At 39.8% G+C, this 22166-nt stretch overlaps 3 protein-coding genes across 6 annotated transcripts in view; 2 read left to right on the top strand and 1 right to left on the bottom strand.

The window, feature by feature from the left end:
* The window catches only part of LOC103505505 (speckle-type POZ protein A), a 144028-nt gene that overhangs the window by 121011 nt on the left and 851 nt on the right, over positions 1–22166 (bottom strand). For both annotated transcript variants that reach the window (XM_026820838.1, XM_026820839.1), the window contains exon 2: positions 21931–22011. In XM_026820838.1, coding sequence (XP_026676639.1) covers positions 21931–21938 — 8 coding nt within the window. In that variant the 5' untranslated portion in view covers positions 21939–22011. The remainder of the gene's footprint in view (positions 1–21930; positions 22012–22166) is intronic.
* Positions 6922–8538, top strand: LOC103505503. 3 transcript variants are annotated; one of them, XR_003390469.1, is made up of 3 exons: positions 6922–7084; positions 7422–7989; positions 8045–8538. XR_003390469.1 is itself a non-coding variant. In XM_008469840.3 (2 exons), the coding sequence occupies exons 1-2, from the start codon at positions 7031–7033 to the stop codon at positions 7785–7787; spliced, it is 420 nt and encodes a 139-aa protein (XP_008468062.1). In that variant the 5' UTR covers positions 6922–7030; the 3' UTR covers positions 7788–8538. The 3 variants fall into 3 exon arrangements, 2 of the variants coding, with proteins under 2 accessions (XP_008468062.1, XP_026676643.1); XM_008469840.3 differs by having other exon boundaries at positions 7422–8538; XM_026820842.1 differs by lacking the exon at positions 6922–7084 and adding an exon at positions 7163–7196 and having other exon boundaries at positions 7422–8538.
* LOC103505502 (V-type proton ATPase subunit G-like) lies at positions 9842–11506 on the top strand. The gene is made up of 2 exons (XM_008469839.3): positions 9842–10278; positions 11138–11506. The coding sequence occupies exons 1-2, from the start codon at positions 9943–9945 to the stop codon at positions 11417–11419; spliced, it is 618 nt and encodes a 205-aa protein (XP_008468061.1). The 5' UTR covers positions 9842–9942; the 3' UTR covers positions 11420–11506.

The following is a 22166-nucleotide window of genomic DNA, read 5'->3' on the forward strand; positions in this document are numbered from 1 at the left end:
GGGATTAAGAGATAAGATAGTGGACCAGATAAGAGGGACATATGGGGGGGATGCTCCAAATTTTCGGAGTCCGGCCCACACGTGGGGTGTCCGCTGTGCAAGCTCACCGAAGTTGCTCTTTCGCTGAGATTTCGACTCTACTGTTATCCTCACGAAAATGAGTGACAACTAGAATTTGCAAATGTTATGTCTCACCGAAGTTGCTCTTTCGCTGAGATTTCGACTCTACTGTTATCCTCACGAAAATGAGTGACAACTAGAATTTGCAAATGTTATGTCACACATCGCATCACACTCCTGTACTCGCTACCTAAGAGAAGACCATTACTACCAAGAGGCAATTCGTAACAAACAACCTATGACATGGTTTCAAACAATGTGTAACATCGCTTCCTGATTATCAAACGTACAATCACAAAGAGGTTATAACTTCTCTTTGAATAGACCTCTTTTTTTTTAGTCCAACACCTACAGCAAACCTTCAAACAATGTGTAACATCGCTTCCTGATTATCAAACGTACAATCACAAAGAGGTTATAACTTCTCTTTGAATAGACCTCTTTTTTTTAGTCCAACACCTACAGCAAACCTACTTGGATTAGGTTTCACCAAAAATTTGCTTCGTTACAAGCTGGATCTTTGTTGTTTTTGGATCTTATTGTTTGATATTAGATTTCACCTTCTTATTTGGCATTAATTGTTCAGACTTAGAGACTGTCCTAATTACATGCATTATGTGGAAAGATTTCTCTTGCCAGCCTTATCAGCCCAGTTAGCTTGGAGGGTAGCTCGTCTGCCTTGTAAGCGCCTTGGGCTTTTTCGATTCCCAGAAGGGTCAAAGTTTATTTTTTTTATTTATATATTTATTTTTTTTTTATCTGTGCTTAGTTTTTTTTATGTTGAAATTGTACTTCTGGGTTCTGCACCAACATAAAGTCAACATGAGTGTAAAAACCGAGGGTCAGAGCATTGAAAAATCAATATTTTTAAATCGAGTATTTTTACAGATATTTTTCTATTTTTATTTAATTTTATTGTATCCTGTTGTTTTTAGATTGTTATGTCAGCATAAATTGTGAGTTGAAAAATAAATAAAATGAAATTCTGCTATTTTTGTTTTGGTCAGAGAAATGACCTGAAGAAAGTTCGGAGCTCACTTTATACCCGTTGATGTTACTACTAGCTTACCTAACTCAATACCTAACCATCTGACTGTGTTTAATAAAGTTCAGAAAGTCACAGGAATTGGTCTTCGTCGTTATTGTGAGTGTAGGCATACTGGGATAAGTCAAGGCATATTCTTTCATTGTTAATACCTACTTGAATAAGTATAGTTTAGTATAGTTTATACCTAGTATTACCTAGTTAACCTAGTACCCAACTACTCCAGAGAGTAAGCTATACCTATAATTAATATCTATGTATCTATTTACACACCTTCATTCTCTTTGTTCCTCTTCTCTGTTTTGTTCTGGACTCGTTAGAACTTTCACTTTTGGGACGATTTCAATGATTTCATATTTGTAATTGAATGGTGCTTATTTGGGTGTTCTGTTGTAACATTTACAATATCTCTAACCGTTTAGTCGATATAGCTGAAAACCGCCAAAAAGCAGTCGAAACCCGCCAAAAAGCGGTCAAAATACCAATCATTCTGACAAAAATTACTGTAGAAGTTATTTTAGTCACAATGATTTGAACGATTAACCAATAACTTTCCGTAAATCAAAATGTTTAAAATTCGTAGGTACAACTCAAAGTGTGCTAATTTTGTGACAAAACCTGTTCAAAAGCTAAGAAAAGTTTGTAACGTAATAGAAAGTCAAGTGATGTTCACGCCGGGTTGAATCAATCGGATCATTCACTTCTCATCTCGACTTACACGTGGTACTTTCCAAGCCACGTGGTATCTCTAGGTAGCCATCGAGTCCCGAGGTCGCGGGTTCAAATCCCCGTAGACACTTCTCACTACCAAGGCCATCTGAAGTGTATCTTGAGGGGGCTTTCTAAACAGAGGACTTCATTCTGACAAAAATTACTGTAGAAGTTATTTTAGTCACAATGATTTGAACGATTAACCAATAACTTTCCGTAAATCAAAATGTTTATAAATCAAAGAGTAGGTACAACTCAAAGTGTGCTAATTTTGTGACAAAACCTGTTCAAAATCTAAGAAAAGTTTGTAACGTAATAGAAAGTCGAGTGATGTTCACGCCGGGTTGGATCAATCGGATCATTCACTTCTCATCTCGACTTACACGTGGTACTTTCCAAGCCACGTGGTATCTCTAGGTAGCCATCGAGTCCCGAGGTCGCGGGTTCAAATCCCCGTGGACACTTCTCACTACCAAGGCCATCTGAAGTGTACCTTGAGGGAGCTTTCTAAACAGAGGACTGTGTAACAATATCTCCGCCTTCGTCACACTTGATGAATCACAAGAGCAGGGACTTTCTTGGGGATATTAATGCTTCACATTGCTCGGATAATAGGACTGAAAAATTCCTTTACTCCAGCAGTAAGCTACTAATATGTGTGGTCAAGAAGCCCTACCAGCTAAGAGGTAGTTCGCTGGACACGTAATCCAGGGGGGCTAGGTTTTAAGTAGTACCAGAAGCGATATAAGTTAGAAGCGTCATTTTACGAGGTTACAAATTAAAAGGTTTGCTTGAACACTATCTACACTATCGAGGTAGCCTCAGTTTTAACTGAAATTACATATCAATGCTTTTGGGACAAATATCAGTAGGTATGTACATACCTAAATATGATTAAATGTTGAATTTGGGGCCCGTTTTGGTGACCTGGAATGGCTCGAAGACCAACTCTGTTCTACTGAGATTGAATAGGTGAGAAATCTCGTATTAGTGTAAGCCCCTGGTAGTTTTTCAAGAAGCTTTGAACCATTGCGTGTGAGGGTCATTGAGTAGATTTTGGACTCGGGTATGAACGATTATACTTGGGTTATTTCAATTGATTCCACTGTTGATATTTAGTTTCACGATTTGTTCATATTTTTAGTTTCACGATTTGTTCTTTTGTATTTCCATCAAGGGTTATGCATTTCAGACAATAGATTTTAGGATTTTTCGGTAGTGTGTTCAGTACAAGTTCAGTGGTCTCGATCAAATAGCCAAGGACAGTTCAGGTGTTTGAACTTCAACTTATTCTGAAAAGAAGTCTTTTTTTCCAGTAAGGCGCTTAACTCTAGCCAGTAGGTTGTTGTTCGCACCGAAAAGTAATTTTCATTTTGTATTGCATTATTGGACGCCCCATGTAGTAATGAAGTAGGGAGAGGGGGTGGAAAAGGCTGAGGAGAGGATGAGAAAGAGGAGGAAGGAGCAATATATGTATGTATATATGTGGGAGGAAGAAGGAAGGCGAAAAGAGATAGACAAAGAGGAAAGGAGGGAGGGAGAGAGAGAGAGAGAGAGAGAGAGAGAGAGAGGGAGGGAGAGAGGGAGAGAGAGAGATGCAGAATCCCAAGAGAAGTCTGACCTACGACCATATTGTAGGAAGCTCCATATGAGTGAGAGAGAGGGAAGGAGAGAGAATGTGTGTATGAGAGAGATGGAAAGAGGGAGAGAGAAAAGGATGGAGATACTGTAAGATAGAAACATAGGAAAGGGAGAGGGAGATACAAAGAGAGAGGGAAAGAGAGATATAAAAGAAAGGAGGCTGAGAGACACATCACTATTGTGTACATTCGCACTGTTTTTCATTTCTCACAAACCTCATCCCAAAACGTAGTCATATTCAGCATAATAGCCCGAAATTTCAGTTCGATCAAATGCACTCAGTGTCAGACACCTGAACAAAACCCATATCAAGCAGAAAAACGAAATTTTAGCAAAGAACACCTTTAAAACTTGCAAACAAGGACAGGATTGATCCCTTTTCGGATGAAATTGTGCATACTTCTTCGATTATTCTTCAACTAAGATTGAAGAGCAAAACACACCTTCAAACTTGCACACAAGTTACGAAATCCCTTTTATACTGAAACCCTGCAAACTGAGATCAACAGCAAGTCATGGCCGAAGAAAAGAAAAGCGTAACGTTCAAATTGGACAACGAGATCATTCCGCCCGTCGATAAATCCAAGGCGCCAAGTGTAAGTGGCAGTGACGGAACCCCCATTTGCTACCCTAGCAGCGCTGAAGTCCAACCCCTCCGTCCCGTACATACTCAGTGAATGGGACAACGATAGGAGATCCTTTCAGTTCTTTTAAAATCTTAAACGATTTAAAGTCCATTCTTTCTTTGTTCTTTTATTAATATTTAAAAAAAAAAAATCCTTTTTCTCTCCCCTTTTAGACAATTCTCGGCTCTCAAGTCATCCTGAATCCGGCTGTGCTGCCCCGTATCCAAATCCCTGGCATACCCAGTGTCGCCTATCCAGCCAACATTCCCGTCCATCAGATCATCAACGGTGTGCCAACGCTCACCCATACCATCGTGGGCGTGAACCCACTTACAGGACAGAGCATCCTGAGTCCTGCGATAGTGCCCAACCCAGCCGTGTCTGTCGTTTCCAAAACTGCCATTACAGGAACTGTGGGCACCCAATATTTCCCGACGACGGACGCCAATAACAACCAAGTCTTGGTGTCCATCCCCTCGGGACAATATTTCCTGACGACGGACGCCAATAACAACCATGTCTTGGTGCTCGTCCCCTCGGGAACATTACCCCAAGTGACCGTCCCAAGCACGTACTCATCCGTGGGTTACATCAACGGTGTCCCCCTGGTGCCTCCATCAGTGACTGTGGTTAACATGGAAGCCCCAAAATCAGACAACTCTACGTCTCCCAATGGCACCCAAAAACACTCATAATCACTGCCCTAGATTCCTTCCCGCACAGTCCCCGTCAAGTCGGAATTACAAGTTAGGTCTTTCCGTCTTTCGAATACTGCCAGTTTTAGCCTGCTAAAATACGGAATAGTTTTTGAGAGCAAGATGAATGGATTAAAGAATGGATTGAAATACAAGATAATCGTGTGTGATAGCTGTGTATTTGCAAAAAATTCATATTATTATTGCATTTACCTTTTGATAGTCACAGACATTATTATTTAGCTTCAGCACTTATTACTTTGATTTCCATTATCATTATTTCGAGGAAATAAGAGTAGTTTTTGAGAGCAAGATGAATGGATTAAAGAATGGATTGAAATACAAGATAATCGTGTGTGATAGCTGTGTATTTGCAAAAAATTCAAATTATTATTGCATTTACCTTTTGATAGTCACAGACATTATTATTTAGCTTCAACACTTTTTACTTTGATTTCTATTATCATTATTTCGAGGAAATAAGATCAGTCCCCGTCAAGTCGGAATTACAAGTTAGGTCTTTCCGTCTTTCGAATACTGCCAGTTTTAGCCTGCTAAAATACGGAATAGTTTTTTAGAGCAAGCTGAATGGATTAAAGAATGGATTGAAATACATGATAATCGTGTGTGATAGCTGTGTATTTGCAAAAAATCATATTATTATTGCATTTACCTTTTGATAGTCACAGACATTATTATTTAGCTTCAGCACTTATTACTTTGATTTCTATTATCATTATTTCGAGGAAATAGGAGTAAGTAGAGCTTCAAAAGTTTCATCGGCGAATGAGAAACTGGGACCAAAACGACATGCACTCTACGCCACGTGCCGAGCGAAATCTAAACATCACACTTTTCGTAGGATGGGTACGAGATGAAGCCCTCAAATTTTAAATGAATTCGAGTATAAGTCCTTTTCTTTATATGTAAGTAGTTGGTCACATATCTGAAGAATTAATCATAAGAATGAAATATGTACTAGAGATAGAGCAAATTTCAAAAGTTCAAATGCTTCTTTTTTGCAATTCAATAATTTTTTGATCCATTTCGTTTTAGCTCCCACAAACCGTTTGTTAACTCGAATTATATGAACCAGTATTTCTATTTAACACAAAATAAAATGGATCAAAGGTTATTTATTTCTAATTTTTCATAAATATTTTTCAGTAGATACTCTGGGACAATTCGGGTTAAACTCTGACACAAGAGGTGTTCCATTGGGTTTTTGTCGCACATGACTTTGCACTAATTACATCAGGTCCTAGCTCACTAGAACACATGTTGATCTCCCGAAGAAACACATGTTTTCTAATTTTTCATAAATATTTTTCAGTAGATACTCTGGGACAATTCGGGTTAAACTCTGACACAAGAGGTGTTCCATTGGGTTTTTGTAGCACATGACTTTGCACTAATTACATCAGGTCCTAGCTCACCAGAACACATGTTGACCTCCCGAAGAAACACATGTTCTATTGTCAACTTATGAAGGAATACACGTTTAAAACACATCATCAGCAAATGACGTCAAGGGATACGCGTAGAAAAAACTTGGGTTCCGAAAAAATATGGTTTTGTGGCCTTCAACGCAAAAAATATTGGAAATGTTATATTTCTCTGAAATGGATTCGGTATGAAATGACGATTCAATTGAAGTCCATATGAAAAACATTTAGGGTGGATAACATGTTTTGAACATTTACAATTATCTCTAAAAAGGCCATAGAAAGAGGGAAAGTTTGGATACTTTACTCGAACATAGTGCGTTTTCCTAGCTCAGGAATTTAAGCAAAGCTACTCCATTTCAGTTACGAAGCGGATTCTTTTGCAACAGGGCGAACGGAGATACAAAGTCTTAAATAGATGGTACCTAACGCGATGCTAAAATCTATCTCTTGTCACTAAAACTTTGAATGAACTAGCAATATCTAAATCTCAAACAAAAACAATAGAAAGTAAAAATCGGAGTCCAATAACTTCTGAGACAGCCTATACAAATGTTATTGCCCATCAAAAAGGTGGTGATAAATCGCGGAATATTCCAACTGTGCTTTGAAACAGTTCGAAAACCTTCACACGCAATCCTACCATACGTAGCGTAGTAGTCCAACTGAAAACAAACACAAATGATCCATTTGCTCAGCAAAGTTACTCCAAGATACAACTGTGTTACTCCATAAACCATTTCAAGAATGGCGATCAAATGTACTCCCATGCTTTTGGTGCTTCTCTGTACAACGGCGCAGGTAAGTGAGATTTTCAGATGAGAGGAAGGAGAAAGTAATATTTGAAATACCAACTATTTTCTTTTGTGTGACTACTCCCATGCTTTTGGTGCTTCTCTGTACAACGGCGCAGGTAAGTGAGATTTTCAGATGAGAGGAAGGAGAAAGTAACATTTGAAATACCAACTATTTTCTTTTGTGTGACTTTCTTTTAAGTGGGAGGGTTCTCCTGAAGGAGCTGTTCCACAAAAACACAATTTCAAATTGCAAAAGAGCCAGATATAATCCTTCTTTATTGCCCAAGTCCAATGATATCTAAAATCTTGAAATGTCTCCATTTCTTTTTCAACTCCTTCAGATTCTTCAGACCTGTTTCGGCAAACCGATCCTGATTGCCACGGACCCGCGGAACAACGAAGTCTATATCCCCATCGTCCGCACCTTCAACGATCTCTTCCGCAACTATATCTTTGATTACGGTCAATTCCTTCCCTCCTATCCTTCCTCTGGACAGCCTCCCTTCACCCATTCCGGTAGCAACCCCATCAGTCACACCCTCAGTGGAGTAACTTCGCTGGCTTCGGACGCCACCCATGCCGTGGTAGATCCAGCGTCCAAGGTCATTTCTGGGCTTACAGCTCCTGCAACTGCCCCGGCAACAGGTGCAACAACCGCAGCAGCGGAACCACCAGCAGCCGCAGCGCCGGCTCCAAAAGCCGCCTGATTTGCTAGCCCACCTTCTCATAAATATCGATAGAAATAGACCCTATTTATCACAGGAAAAGTGATTGCCGATTTGTCGTAGGAACATTTAAGAATTACCCATCTCCTATCCAGGAAATAGCAACATTAGGCCAACCACTCACTATCAGGTAGACTTGACAGGCGGGCCTGATCAGGTCCGCCTGTTAGGTCTACCTGATAATGTCTGTGCTCATCAGGCAGACCTGACAGCCGGACCTGATCAGGTTCGCCTGTCAGGTCTACCTGATAGTGAGTGGCTGGCCTTAGCAACAGATGACCAACTTATCATCATTTCCGGATATTTTCAGACTTTTTCGGGGCAGTTCAAACTTGGGTCCACCCTGAAAAACAATTTAGTACTTTTTCGTCAATGCTCTACTAACAGTCAAACAAAGGTATCCTTGTAGCTTGTTTTGTCCTGCCTTTCCGTTCAATTGTAGTTGAACACTTGAACAGTACAAAGCAAATACAGGATGACTCATAACTAGCGCATGAATACTGAACGGGCATTTTCCTGGGACAAATTTTACAAGGACTTTAAGCTGACTATTGATCGACCTTACCTCGTAATGCTTTCCCTAGAAGAATCTAAGGTAAAGCCGGCCACTCACCATCAGGTAGACCTGACAGGTACACCGCCTATCAGGTCTACCTCATACCTGATAGTGAGTGGCTGGCCTAAGAACTTAATAATTCATTCCCCAAAATTGCTATAAATCCATACAAACAAACAGGGTAAAATTTGGTCTTCTCTAAGGATAAAATTTAGTCTCTCAGGAATATATCCGTTCTTGATGCGCCCGTTGAGAAACACTTTACAAGAAAGCTCACAACGTTTTTCTTTAGAAAAAAGTGATGACCTTCACCTTCACTTCAGCAGAAAAGTTAAAAGCTTTGACTTTACGAATGTCGACCACCGTGAGCTGACATTCAAAGGATTTCTTTCTAGTGTTAGAATAATAAAAGCTTTGCTTGAAAAGATAGGAATGAGATGAAAGCTTTAGCTCTCTCTCTCTCTCTCTCTCTCTCTCTCTCTCTCTCTCTCTCTCTCTCTCTCTCTCTCTCTCTCATTTGTTTCGAAATAGAAAAGTGAAAGAATGGGAGAGAGAGAAATGGATAACTTTTAATATACTGTCGCGAAATGGAGAATGAAGCAAGAATGGGACGGAGAGAGAAAGAGAAAGATAAAGAGAGAGAGAGAGTGAGTGAGAGAGGCGTAGAGGGAAAGAGAGAGTAAGAAACACACTTAACTGTGTCAGCAAAAAAGTAGACGAGATAAAGAGAGTGAGAGAGGCAGAAAAGAGAGAGAGAGAGAGAGAGAAGTATCAAACTTTTCCATTTGTGCGAATTTTCGGGCAAATAAAGAAAATAAATAAGTAATAAAAATAAATAATAAAAAAGTAATGTAGAAAAAAAAATACGAAAAAGAAAAGTAAAATGGGTTATATCTAAACGAAATGAGATGGATGTGAAATACTCGTATAGGCCAAATTGTTCCAATTTAAACGTGTACAAAAAATTGTTCCTTTCCAAATCCCAATCCATTCCAAATACAAGAATTATTAGAAGAAAAGAATATTTGTCAAAAAGATTCGCATGGTTCGTTTAGAAATTGAGGTTCTGTCCTCACACCAAAATATTGGGCATAATTTAAATATTTAAAGGAGCAAATAATATGCTAATTCTGGTCCAAATATGCATAACCTACCTACTTCGTTTGGGAAGCGTGGAAAATCTCGAGACTTGAATTTGAATTTTTGCATATCGAATAAGAAGTCTACACATTTTTGAATTTTAACGGTTTTGCCCTTGAACAAGGAACGTGGAAAAGAAGCATGAATTTATAGTAAATTCATAAGCAACCGCCAATAATTTCAAGGGAACTGGCATAGACGATTGTGGGCACAATAGGGGATTAAGAGATAAGATAGTGGACCAGATAAGAGGGACATATGGGGTGGGGGATGCTCCAAATTTTCGGAGTCCGCGACCCACACGTGGGGTGTCCGCTGTGCAAGCTCACGAAAGACTTCTTCGATTATTCTTCAACTAAGATTGAAGAGCAAAACACACCTTCAAACTTGCACACAAGTTACGAAATCCCTTTTATACTGAACTGAGATCAACAGCAAGTCATGGCCGAAGAAAAGAAAAGCGTAAAGTTCAACTTGGACAACGAGATCATTCCGCCCGTCGATAAATCCAAGGCGCCAAGTGTAAGTGGCAGTGACGGAACCCCCGTTCGCTACCCTAGCAGCGCTGAAGTCCAACCCCTCCGTCCTGAGGTGCAGCTCAAGGTACCGATCTCGCCCGAGGATCGGCAATCGGTGGACGACTTCCATCGATTGCTTGCGGCGAGGCAGCGTGCCCTGCAGCTCATTGGTCAAGCCAAACAGGACAAGGCGGTCAATTTGAAACGCGCCCAAAAAGAAGTTCAGGACGACATCGATGAGTATCGGGCGGGAATGGAGGTAAGTTTACAGCCCAGGGCGTTTATCCCAAACAGATAAGGTTCGTTCTCGGAAGGGCTTTCTCCTATCTCTTCTCTTCGTGTTCGGGACGATAAGACCTTGGCAGTTTACAGTTCCCTCTATTAAAGTTTACCGTTTAGGAACAGATTGGGCGTACGCGTACTTCACCACGAAATAATTTTTAGCCCAGGGCGTTTATCCCAAACAGATAAGGTTCGTTCTCGGAAGGGCTTTCTCCTATCTCTTCTCTTCGTGTTCGGGACGATAAGACTTGGCAGTTTACATTTACAGTTCCCTCTATTAAAGTTTACCGTTTAGGAACAGATTGGGCGTACGCGTACTTCACCACGAAATAATTTCCTTGCCATCACATGCAACAATTTAGTCGAATTTCGCGTTATTTTCATAGTATAACTTCTCGCTGTTTCTTATTTTCAAAAAATGTTATAGAAAATTAAAATGTTCTCTAATTTTAGTTATTAAGATAGCGACATGCAAAGGCATGCTATTTCTTGTGTTCTTGGGGACCCTGAGTACATACTCAGTGAATGGGAAGAGCTCACTCAGGGGTCTCGACACCACTCATTAGTTTTTCGCTATGTTAAGGTAGAAACATACTACCGTCACGTCACGTGAAGTCATGGAAAGCCAGAAAGATGTAGTTCAAAGTTTTACCATAATATTGTAGGTAATTTCGTTCAGGATAAACACACTACTATCACGTCCCGTAAGGTAAAACCTTTAAGGTAGAAACCTTTCCTGTCACAGTAGAAAATTTTCTGCTCGTGAACCAAGAGTTCAAAATAGGAAATTTCAATCAACTATGGCTGGGAAAGTCCATAATTTCGATTAATTTCAGACCGATTATCAGAATCGCCGTCAAGAGGTGATGGCGCAGAAGGAAGAACAAACTCGGGATCTGCAAAACCGGTCTCAATACGCCATCGAAGAGCTGAATCGAGCATTCGAGCGACAGAAGGAGATGATTGTGTGGCAGATTACGGATCTAGTGTATACGGTGGAACCCAGGGTGCATCCCAACTTCAAACCTGCCCATCATCATCACCACCAACATCATAATGACGGACAGGGCAAGAAAGAGACGGACCGAAAGAGCTCGATTGAAAAGAAAAAGGAATAAAATCCGATGTAGAGGGATAGGGCTAGCCCTATCGACACCTTTGCAGGCAAGGGCCTCTTTCAAGAGAGATAAGAAAAGACCAAAAAATAAATATGTAAGCCCCTATTGGAAAACACAAATCGGTAATAATTGCAGATCTGGTTTTGGCAAGGAAACCAGGGGCATTCAAAGTAGCATTTTTCCCCCGGTTCAAAAGTCTTAATGTTAAATCGCATGAAACTTACCCTCATTTTCAATAAATTTTAGAATTTGATTGGAGTATTGGAGGTTCAGAAAACAGGACAGTGTACATCAAGGCGATAGCTTACCTGAAATCACCCCGGTTCAAAAGTCTTAATGTTAAATCGCATGAAACTTACCCTCATTTTCAATAAATTTTAGAATTTGATTGGAGTATTGGAGGTTTAGAAAACAGGACAGTGTACATCAAGGCGATAGCTTACCTGAAATCAAAAGTTTACTTAGGTGGTAGAGAACGCCTAAGGCGTTAACCTCGCCTGGTGGTTGCCTTCCACTCAAGAGTCTATTATTATTATCTCTTGAGGATAAAGTTGACCCCGAGCGGCAACCGATCCCTCGACCCAACGTAGACGCATTACCCTACAGTCTAACCAGGCTAGGCTGGCTTATCTACTGCTGTTTAAATTCTCAAAGTCCAAATCAACGGTCGTTTCACGAACGTCAAAAATAAATCCAACGCCAAGCCCACTTGAGCGTACGTGTACTTTTAACTCAAGAGGACCTCGCCGCTTAACTCCCGAATATCTAGCGGCTAGGCTAAGACCTCCGCAGCAAGACCGCCTTGAGATACAAAACGAGAAGTGGAACAAATTAGGTGACGGTTTCCTTTTTACATCTTCGAAAAAAAAAAAATTCGGTTTTCAACCTCGACCTTATCGTAATGTTCAAGAGTACAGGCGAGGTAGAGATCTCTAGGATAAATGAGGCGCGTGTTAGATGGGAAAAGTGAACCGACTACGAGAATGGTCGTATTTTACTAGTAGTTATATAATATGTACACTTCACTCGGAAAAGGGCTCCTACGTTTTCAACCTCGACCTTATCGTAATGTTCAAGAGTACAGGCGAGGTAGAGATCTCTAGGATAAATGAGGCGCGTGTTAGATGGGAAAGGTGGACCGACTACGAGAATGGTCGCATTTTACTAGTAGTTCTCTATATATGTACACTTCATTCGGAAAAGGGCTCCTACGCCTAATACCATTGAGGTTTAAGGGCCTCCTTAACTCTAACCCTCAATGGTGCCCCAAAGGTATAATAGAATGTTTATCCTGCTCGAATGAGACAGTCCTTTCATCCCAGCAGTCTAAACGAGGTCTTGTGTATTTCATATTTACAGAAAAAGACCCTGCTTAAGTTGTCCAAGGTTTTCCCTCTGACTGATAGCACCTCCAAGATAAGACCGCCTGTCCAAAACGTGAAAAATGGCTTGGCTCAGAAGTGCCGCACTGAGAATTTGAAACTTTCTGGTCTGACTAGTCGGTCGGGGTGCGTCAGTTTCGGACTTTACGCTCCGTGAATTGTGGGCCGGGTCATATTTCGGTTTGCACTCAACGTCGAATGTTCGTGAAAAAACTCATACAGGCAGCTCACTCCTCACTCGCTTCCTGAACTTGATCTGAACACCATGGCATAAGGCAATCGACTCGGTTGTGTCGGGGTGCGTCAGTTTCGGACTTTACGCTCCGTGAATTGTGGGCCGGGTCATATTTCGGTTTGCACTCAACGTCGAATGTTCGTGAGAAAACTCATACAGGCAGCTCAATCCTCACTCGCTTCCTGAACTTGATCTGAACACCATGGCATAAGGCAATCGACTCAATTGCCTCGGTAACGACAGATAGGTACTTCGGACCTGATTCTCCAATAAAATTGGTTTTGGTATTGGTACAGTGTAAAAAGTGAGTGAGTTAAAAGGCCCACTCTTCCAAGTGGACGACTCAGTCTTTTTGTGTTGAACCTTCTTTCTAAAACCCAATACCTACCCATGGATCTATTGCTGTTGAAACAATGTTTTCTTATTTTACTCCTCCTCTCCCTCCTTATCCTCTTCCTTCCCCTGTCCTCATTCTCCTTCTTCTCCTCCTCCTCCTCCTCCTTCTCTTCCTCCTCCTTCTCTTCCTCCTCTTTCTCCTCTTCCTCCTCCTTCTCCTCTTCCTTCTCTTCCTCCTTCTCCTCCTCCTCCTTCTCTTCCTCCCCCTTCTCTTCCTCCTCCTTCTCTTCCTCCTCTTTCTCCTCCTCCTTCTCCTCTTCCTTCTCCTCCTCCTCCTCCTCCTCCTTCTTCTTCTCCTCCTCTTCCTCCTCCTCCTCCTCCTTTTCCTCCTCCTCCTCTTCCTCCTCCTCCTCTTCCTCCTCCTCCTCCTTTTCCTCCTCCTCCTCCGCCTCCTTCTTCTTCTTCTCTTCCTCCTCCTCCTCCTCCAATTTCCTTTGCTTCTCTTATAGGACTCAATCGACTATCGACTCTATTCTGTGAGCCCGAAAGAACAGAAGATCTGGAGTATAGCCTAAGTACCTTGCCCATCTAGATCTCGAACGCTAAGTATCACATTGGAGTATTGAGCAGTCTCCATGGAGAGAACGGAAACTAGGTCCCGGCATCCTTGACTGACATTCTAAGTCGCGGCGCGCGGAACGGGCCGAGAATTCAATGAATAGATCACAAAAAGGGCCGGGAATTCAAGAAATAGATAACAAAAGGGCCGGGAATTCAAGGAATGGAGGACAAAAGGGTGGCGCACAAAACAGTGGGAGACAACAACAAAAAAAGTGCATACACTTCTGGAAATCTGGACCTTTTTCATCCTGCTCTGCTTGCACAGAAATCCGAAATACCTTTCGACAAGATTAGACCGCCAACTTCTGTGACAGAGAGGAAAAAAAACATTGATTCTCAATCCGGTGATGAGTTCGAATCCCGCCCGGGCGGGTCGGAAGATATCTGGTCAAATTTTGTCCTTTTCGGACAGGCATTGGATGGAAAAGAATGCACCTTGAAGCAATGTTGTTTTTTTTTTTTAAAAAAAAAAAAAAGAAGTTTGACAGAGGGAACTGTAATTGCTATGGTCTTATCGTCCCGAAATCGAAGATAGAAGGAAGACAGGATAGGAGAAAGCCAGCCGTTCCGAGAACGAACATTATCCCATCAGAATAAAATCCGCCCCGGGCGGGAATCGAACCCGCGGCCTAGCGCTTACAAGGCAGACGCACTACCAACTAAGCTAACTAGGCTGGCTATTGAAGCAATGTGAAAGCAGATCCGAGTAGTAATTTTCTTGTTGGAGAAAAAAAAAGCTTCAGAGCGAATAGCCCTCGTGACCCCCAAAACACGAGGAGATTTAGCTAAAAAACGAGGACCTGGTGGGTAGGTTATAAGGTAAATCATTAGTCATCAACTCATTACTCAGTCCCTTTTTAAGGCTACGCCACTGTTCAATGTAGCAGCGTTCCGATTTCTGTGTGTTTCATCTTGAAATTAATTTGTGAACAAGAATGAAGCCATTATGTGACTGCGAGGTTTGGGAGTTTAAGGTGAGGATGATAAACTCGTTAGGGATAATTATGTAAGAATATGTACATACTTAGTACATTTGTACATACTAAGTACTATGTTTAGTAAGAATATGTACATACTCGGTACATTTGTACATACTTAGTACTAAGTTTAGTAAGAATATGTTCATACTTAGTACATTTTTACATACTTAGTACTAAGTTTAATAAGAATATGTATATATACTTAGTACTATAGTTTCGTAAGAATATGTACTAACCTATGTACTATGGTACTTTACGTTTGTACGTACTGAACATAAATTATGTAGTTATATCTATGTATGTTGAACATAATAAAGCTAGATATGTAATGTACAATCTACTTAGATATGTAATGTACAAATCTACTTATCTATCTAATTTGGCATCCAGGGACCGGCAATTTTTCCCACTATTATCCAGGTTTCCCTATTAGGAGGGTCTCCCTAAGACAGGTTCGATTGTACGTAATATGTACCTACTTGGTATTATTTGCTGTACGTAATGAAGGCAGGTACAGATATTCTGGTAATCAAACATAACAGGCCAAAAACTTTAGAAAAAGTAAAAATTAATTTAAAAGAAAGGTCTTCGTCGTTATTGTGAGTGTAGGCATACTGGGATAAGTCAAGGCATATTCTTTCATTGTTAATACCTACTTGAATAAGTATAGTATAGTTTATACGTTATACCTAGTATTACCTAGTACCTACTCCAGAGAGTAAGCTATACCTATAATCTATAATATCTATATGTATCTATTTACTATTTACACACCTTCTCTGTTGTTCCTCTTCTCTGTTTTGTTCCGGACTCGTTAGAACTTTCACTTTTGGGACGATTTCAATGATTTCATATTTGTTACTCATAAAGTCATAACTTACTCTTATTGAGGACACCCCTCGTCTATGATGTTCCTTGCTTGGAGCTTCTTCAAACCTTTCATAAAGCTGAACCGTACTGACTGTAGTGCTTTTGTAAGAAGTGATGATGTTTTAAGAGATTTGAGAAAGGGAAGTGTAACAGCGGATGTTTTAGCGTCCCAAAATCGAAGGGACGTGTTTTGGCACTAAAAACTGACCATCGAAATTTTGACCCGATTACATTACTTTCCTTCCTATAGGATAAGGAAAGTAAAAAACAAGGTTAAGCAGGTAGAGAGAGAGAGAAAGAAAACTTGAGGAGAAAGGAAGAGGGAGAGAGGGAGAGGGAGCGAGGGAGAGGGAGGGAGAGAGAGAGAGAGAGAGAGAGAGAGAGAGAGAGAGAGAGAAAGTCTAATTAGAGTAATGTTTACCTTAAAACTCAGAATGAATAATTAACTGCCGCAAAATAGAAGGAAAGAGAAAAAAACAAGCTGGTGTTTTGGCACTAAAAACTGACCATCGAAATTTTGACCCGATTACATTACTTTCCTTCCTATAGGATAAGGAAAGTATTTTTTTATTATTATTATTAAGAGAGAGAGAGAAAGAAAACTTGAGGAGAAAGGAAGAGGGAGAGAGGGAGAGGGAGCGAGGGAGAGGGAGGGAGAGAGAGAGAGAGAGAGAGAGAGAGAGAGAGAGAGAGAGAGAAAGTCTAATTAGAGTAATGTTTACCTTAAAACTCAGAATGAATAATTAACTGCCGCAAAATAGAAGGAAAGAGAAAAAAACAAGCTGGGTCCGTCCCTCCGGGAATTTTTTAGCCTGTAGTTTATTCGATCGTGATTAGAGAAAATCAGTACCTAATTTGTTTAATATTCAGTTTATTATCATTTATTTGATTTTACTTTCATGTAATGATTTAAAATAAAGACTGGTTTTTGGGGGATTTTTTTCACATTTTCTGACACAAATGAGCTCGAATCTTGAAATTTGTCGCGACGACCTATAAACTCAAGGCGAGAAAGTTTTAGATAACACTTCAGTCGATCGTTTAAGACCGGTTTTAGCGTCACCTATGTTAAGCTACGCCGAGCAAGGCCAATAAATGGATGGGTGACTTAAAAGAATAAAGGGAGAACGGGCTCTAGTCTTGATTTTAAATCATTACATGACAGTAAAATCAAATCAATAATAATAAACTGAATATTAAACAAATTAGGTAGGTACATAAGTACTGATTTTCTTTAACCACGATCGAGTAAACTACGGGCTAAAAAATTCCCGGAGGGACGGACCCAGCTTGTTCTCCCTCTTTCCCCCTCCATCTTCCCTTTTATTTAAATTGTCCCAGTTTTCTCCCAGTTTTTCATCTTATTCAAACAAGGAATAAAAAAATCTTTTGAATATAGGTAGCTAGTAAATACATAGGTAGCTAGTAAGTACATAGGTAGGTAGTAAGTACATAGGTAGGTACGATGGGGATAAAACAGGGATCTTCTCGCTTTTAAATATCTATGTAGGTAGGTACTATCTACTTCTCTAGTTTTTAGTTTCTATAAAGTAGGTACATAGGTATCTACTTACATTCCACTTCAAGAAGAAAAAAGTTTTCTCCCAGTTTTTCATCTTATTCAAACAAGGAATAAAAAAATCTTTTGAATATAGGTAGCTAGTAAATACATAGGTAGCTAGTAAATACATAGGTAGCTAGTAAATACATAGGTAGCTAGTAAGTACATAGGTAGGTACGATGGGGATAAAAAAGGGATCTTCTCGCTTAGGTAGGTAGGTAGGTACTATCTACTTCTCTAGTTTTTAGTTTCTATAAGGTAGGTACATAGATATCTACCTACATTCCACTTCAAGAAGAAAAAAAGTTAGAAAGGAGGGAGGGAGGAGACAAAAGGGAGATGTAAAAAAGAAGGGAGTGAAAAAAGGACAGGGTCATCTTCCAAAATGTTATTACATACTGACGAGAAAAAGCTACAATAGCGACAGTAGTGACAGTACTCTTGAGCACAAGGACCCCATATTGTCCGCTCGATCCCTGCCGAGGCATAGAATTTTATCCACATTAATTTGATAAATTGACCATATATTCTTATAATGGAGCCCTAAGGGTTAGGTGGTAGAGAACGCCTCCGGCCTTACCCTCGCCTAGTGCTTCCCTTCCATTCATGAGTCTATTTTAAAATTGTTTTAAATAGCACCTAGGAAAGGGTACCCAAACACGGTTAGCCTCAAAACAACCTCAAAAGTTCCAAATAAATCCGTTGCCTGGGTCCCCGAAATACCAGGTCCAGCTGGTTCACCAAACCGGTGGACTCTGGGATCTGGAGGTTGGTGGTTCGAGTGCGAGTCAAACCACTAACGCCATCTATCGGGTTGCGTCCGAAACTCTAGCGACCTTCGCCACCACACACAGACCAGAATGATAGTAGGATTATAGGTCACCTTATGGCCACCCCCACCCACTCATACTAACCACCTCGACTCGATAATGTGGAAACGCGATCACATTTCGTACGCTTGACATAACAATTTAATTTGACCTCAAAAAAAAATGATACTTATGGTCCATTGAGATGAATCAGCTAAGTGGTTTGGCTTCTAAAACCTACAGTGGTGTAGTGGTTGGCACGGTGGACTCTGGGATCTGGAGGTTGGTGGTTCGAGTCCGAGTCAAATCATAAAATTTAACGTAGTGTAGTAAGCGGGAAGCGACACTTGGTACAAGCATTTATGTCACAATCAAAATTCCTGGTTTGCCTTCTAATTGCGATTGCGGTAAATAACTATTTTGACTTCAATAGACCAATCGAGGGCACGACCAATAGAGGGCCCTGAAATAGCCTGCAGAGCGTGGGGTGCCCAGACAGTCATCCATCCAAACACCTACCAAGGTTAACTTCAATATTGCACGGGCATTTCTTTTTATTTTTATTTTTTTTTTATTATTATTATTATTATTATTTTTTTATCAACTTAAATACCTATCTAAATATTAGATGCAACTATTTAGGGGGAGAAACAGGTAAAGCTCTACCTAAACTAGATGAAAATCTACGTTTGGTTTATATATCTTCATGGTCTTTTTTTTCTATAGGTAAGTACGTAATCAAGAACTAAATCTATAAATCGGTCTGAGTCCAAACTATAAATTTTATTGGTCAAAAACTAAATCAAATCGATCTCTGAATCCAACAAAAATCTACAAAGCCGCGAAGTTTCGGAATTGGGGTCACAGAACAAGCACACTCAGCAGTTCGAGACACTACGAAATCCTTCTGTTTACCTAGATATTATTGGATTCGGTTGAACTTGACCTAAAGAGCACAATACAATAGTATCCCCCCGCTAACAGTAAAGTAGCACTCTAATATACCGAGTGTTACTGGTGTAAGGACACAGTTTATACAGGGTGATCAAAATCACAAAAAATTTTGGTGTGTAATTTTGTAGGTATACCCATTACCCACTTGAGGTGGACAACATGAAATTTGGCACATTTTATCCTCTTGAAAGCCAAAAGTATATTGTTTGATTACAAATTACAATCGCTAACAGTAAAGTAGCACTCTAATATACCGAGTGTTACTGGTGTAAGGACACAGTTTATACAGGGTGATCAAAATCACAAAAAAAAAATTTGGTGTGTAATTTTGTAGGTATACCCACTTGAGGTGGACAACGTGAAATTTGGCTCATTTTATCCTCTTGAAAGCCAAAAGTATATTGTTTGATTGCAAATTACAATTTTTCACCAGTAAATGGTTTCTTCAAATTAATTTGATCCCAAGGGCAAGGAAAACCTAGACCCTTGACAAATGGAGTGTGCCTGAAGGCATGTGATGTATTGTGATGTGTTCCGATCCACTCGACCCCGAATTCTGATATTCGAAAAATGGTATTCACCAAAGACAAAGGATATTCACTTCTGCTTTTACAGGATGGAACAGAACCAAGTACATACCTACATCTGAAGTCTGCGCTAACAGTAAAGTAGCACTCTAATATACCGAGTGTTACTGGTGTAAGGACACAGTTTATACAGGGTGATCAAAATCACAAAAAAAAGTTTGGTGTGTAATTTTGTAGGTATACCCACTTGAGGTGGACAACATGAAATTTGGCTCATTTTATCCTCTTGAAAGCCAAAAGTATATTGTTTGATTACAAATTACAATTTTTCATCAGTGAATGGTTTCTTCAAATTAATTTGATCCCAAGGGCAAGGAAAACCTAGACCCTTGACAAATGGAGTGTGCCTGGAGGCATGTGATGTGTTCCAATCCACTCGACCCCGAATTCTGATATTCGAAAAATGGTATTCATCAAAGACAAAGGATATTCACTTCTGCTTTTACAGGATGGAACAGAACCAAGTACAAATTAAATTGATCCCAAGGGCAAGGAAAACCTAGACCCTTGACAAATGGAGTGTGCCTGAAGGCATGTGATGTATTGTGATGTGTTCCAATCCACTCGACCCCGAATTCTAAAAATGGTATTCACCAAAGACAAAGGATATTCACTTCTGCTTTTACAGGATGGCAGAACAAAGTACATACCTACATCTAAAGTGGAACGCTTAGGTATTAGCTATTTGGGGTCGAGTGGATTGGAACACATCACATGCCTTCAGGCACACTAAATTTGTCAAGGGTCTCAGGTTTTTCCTTGCCCTTGGGATCAATTTAATTTGAAGAAATTTACTGATGAAAATTTGTACAATAGTGTCCTTATGTGACGTAGCTATTTTCTATCTTAACAATTTAATAAAATTGTCCACCCTGTACAGCTAGCCTACATAGACTACATACATAGTTACATACTAGGCAAGCTTTGGCCTGAAGTATTTTATGACACTCTAGTGTGGCCTCCAGCATACACATACAAGTACTTAAGTGTTCTACTCTCATTTCTATCTATAATTCTATAGCATACATACCGTATGGAAAGTTTACAATAGGTTGTACACTTACTGCTGAAAGACAATGGGCTTTTTTTTTCGTCATTTTTTTTTTTTTTTTTTTTTTTTTTTTGGGAAAAAAAATTCTGTTAAAATTTTTTTTTTTTTTTTTTTTTTTTTTCTTTCTTTCTTTCTTTCTTTCTTTCTTTCTTTATTTCTAGGTTGCTCTTTTGAAAAGTGGGTCTGATGTCTGAAAGTGTAGAACAAAATCCAGGCTCAGAGCCAAGAAAAAAAAAAAGTTTTTATTGCAGGATTAATGTTCCACTTTCTGGCAAAAAAAAAGCCTTTTTCTAATAACAATATGGTTTTATCTAGCTAGATGGTAGGTATGGTAACATTAATGTCACTATTCACATACTTAAGTAGGTAAGTAATAAACATTTACTTAAGTAATAAATAAAATGAGCTTTTAGAAAAATTAAAATAGCAAGGGGCAAGGTTAAGGGGGGGGTTAAAATTCCAACTCTTTGGAGTGAGGAGGTCAATAAAAGAAAGACCATTATTCATGCTTGTTTTCTTTCTATTAAAAAATGACCCTTCTTGGAATTTTCACCTTTCAAATTCCCTTAGCAGCTTAGTACATGACATTCTTCAAATCTAATACCTACAGGATCATGCTTTGGACCTTTTATAAAAGGTCCAAAGTACGTCACCCATAATGCCAACAAACGAAATTGGAGTGGATAAGAAGTGACAACAGAGGGAAGCTATGAATTCAAATGGCATAGTGCTAACAGCATTGAGATTTCATGCTCTCCACTGCTTTTAGCAGTAGCAGAAAGGAAATTGTCTGACTAGGGAACGTTAAACAGAGAGTAGACTACTGTCTAGCTGTGGGACTATAAACAGGGAGAATAACAGCTAACCCTAACCAGTCTAGCTAGCTGGAAGTTTTCAAAGGGTTCTCTCTACTTTTAAAAAACAAGCACAAGTCCTAATAATGGTTGACTGCCGTTCATAGCAAGCCAATTAAACATGGCTAGAGATTATCACCCTGGTGTATGGCAGAAAAAAAAAGATGTCCTTTCTTTATTCTGCCATCACCGTTCGGCTACAGCTGAAGCCACTACTGCAAAAAGAACAACCACCGCTTTTAGAGAAAATCCACAACCAATCAAATCTTACCTTAGCATGGGAACAGTAGAGTCAGCGTCCGCGTTCCCCGGGTTACGTGAAGCCTCCGTTTTTAAAACTTTATGCAACAATCTGCAAAGGGAGAAGAAAAATAGATTCAAACACGAGTAAGAGACTTTTGAGTAAAAGTAACCACATTGGTAATGTTCTCAAACAAATAACTATGGTGCTGAAGCATAGGTACTCATGCTTTGGCATCATAGTTGCCTCTGAGTGTCTCTCCCTCA

This window comes from Diaphorina citri, unplaced genomic scaffold (genome assembly GCF_000475195.1).
Source record: "Diaphorina citri unplaced genomic scaffold, Diaci psyllid genome assembly version 1.1 scaffold179, whole genome shotgun sequence".
NCBI classification, from domain to species: domain Eukaryota; kingdom Metazoa; phylum Arthropoda; class Insecta; order Hemiptera; family Psyllidae; genus Diaphorina; species Diaphorina citri.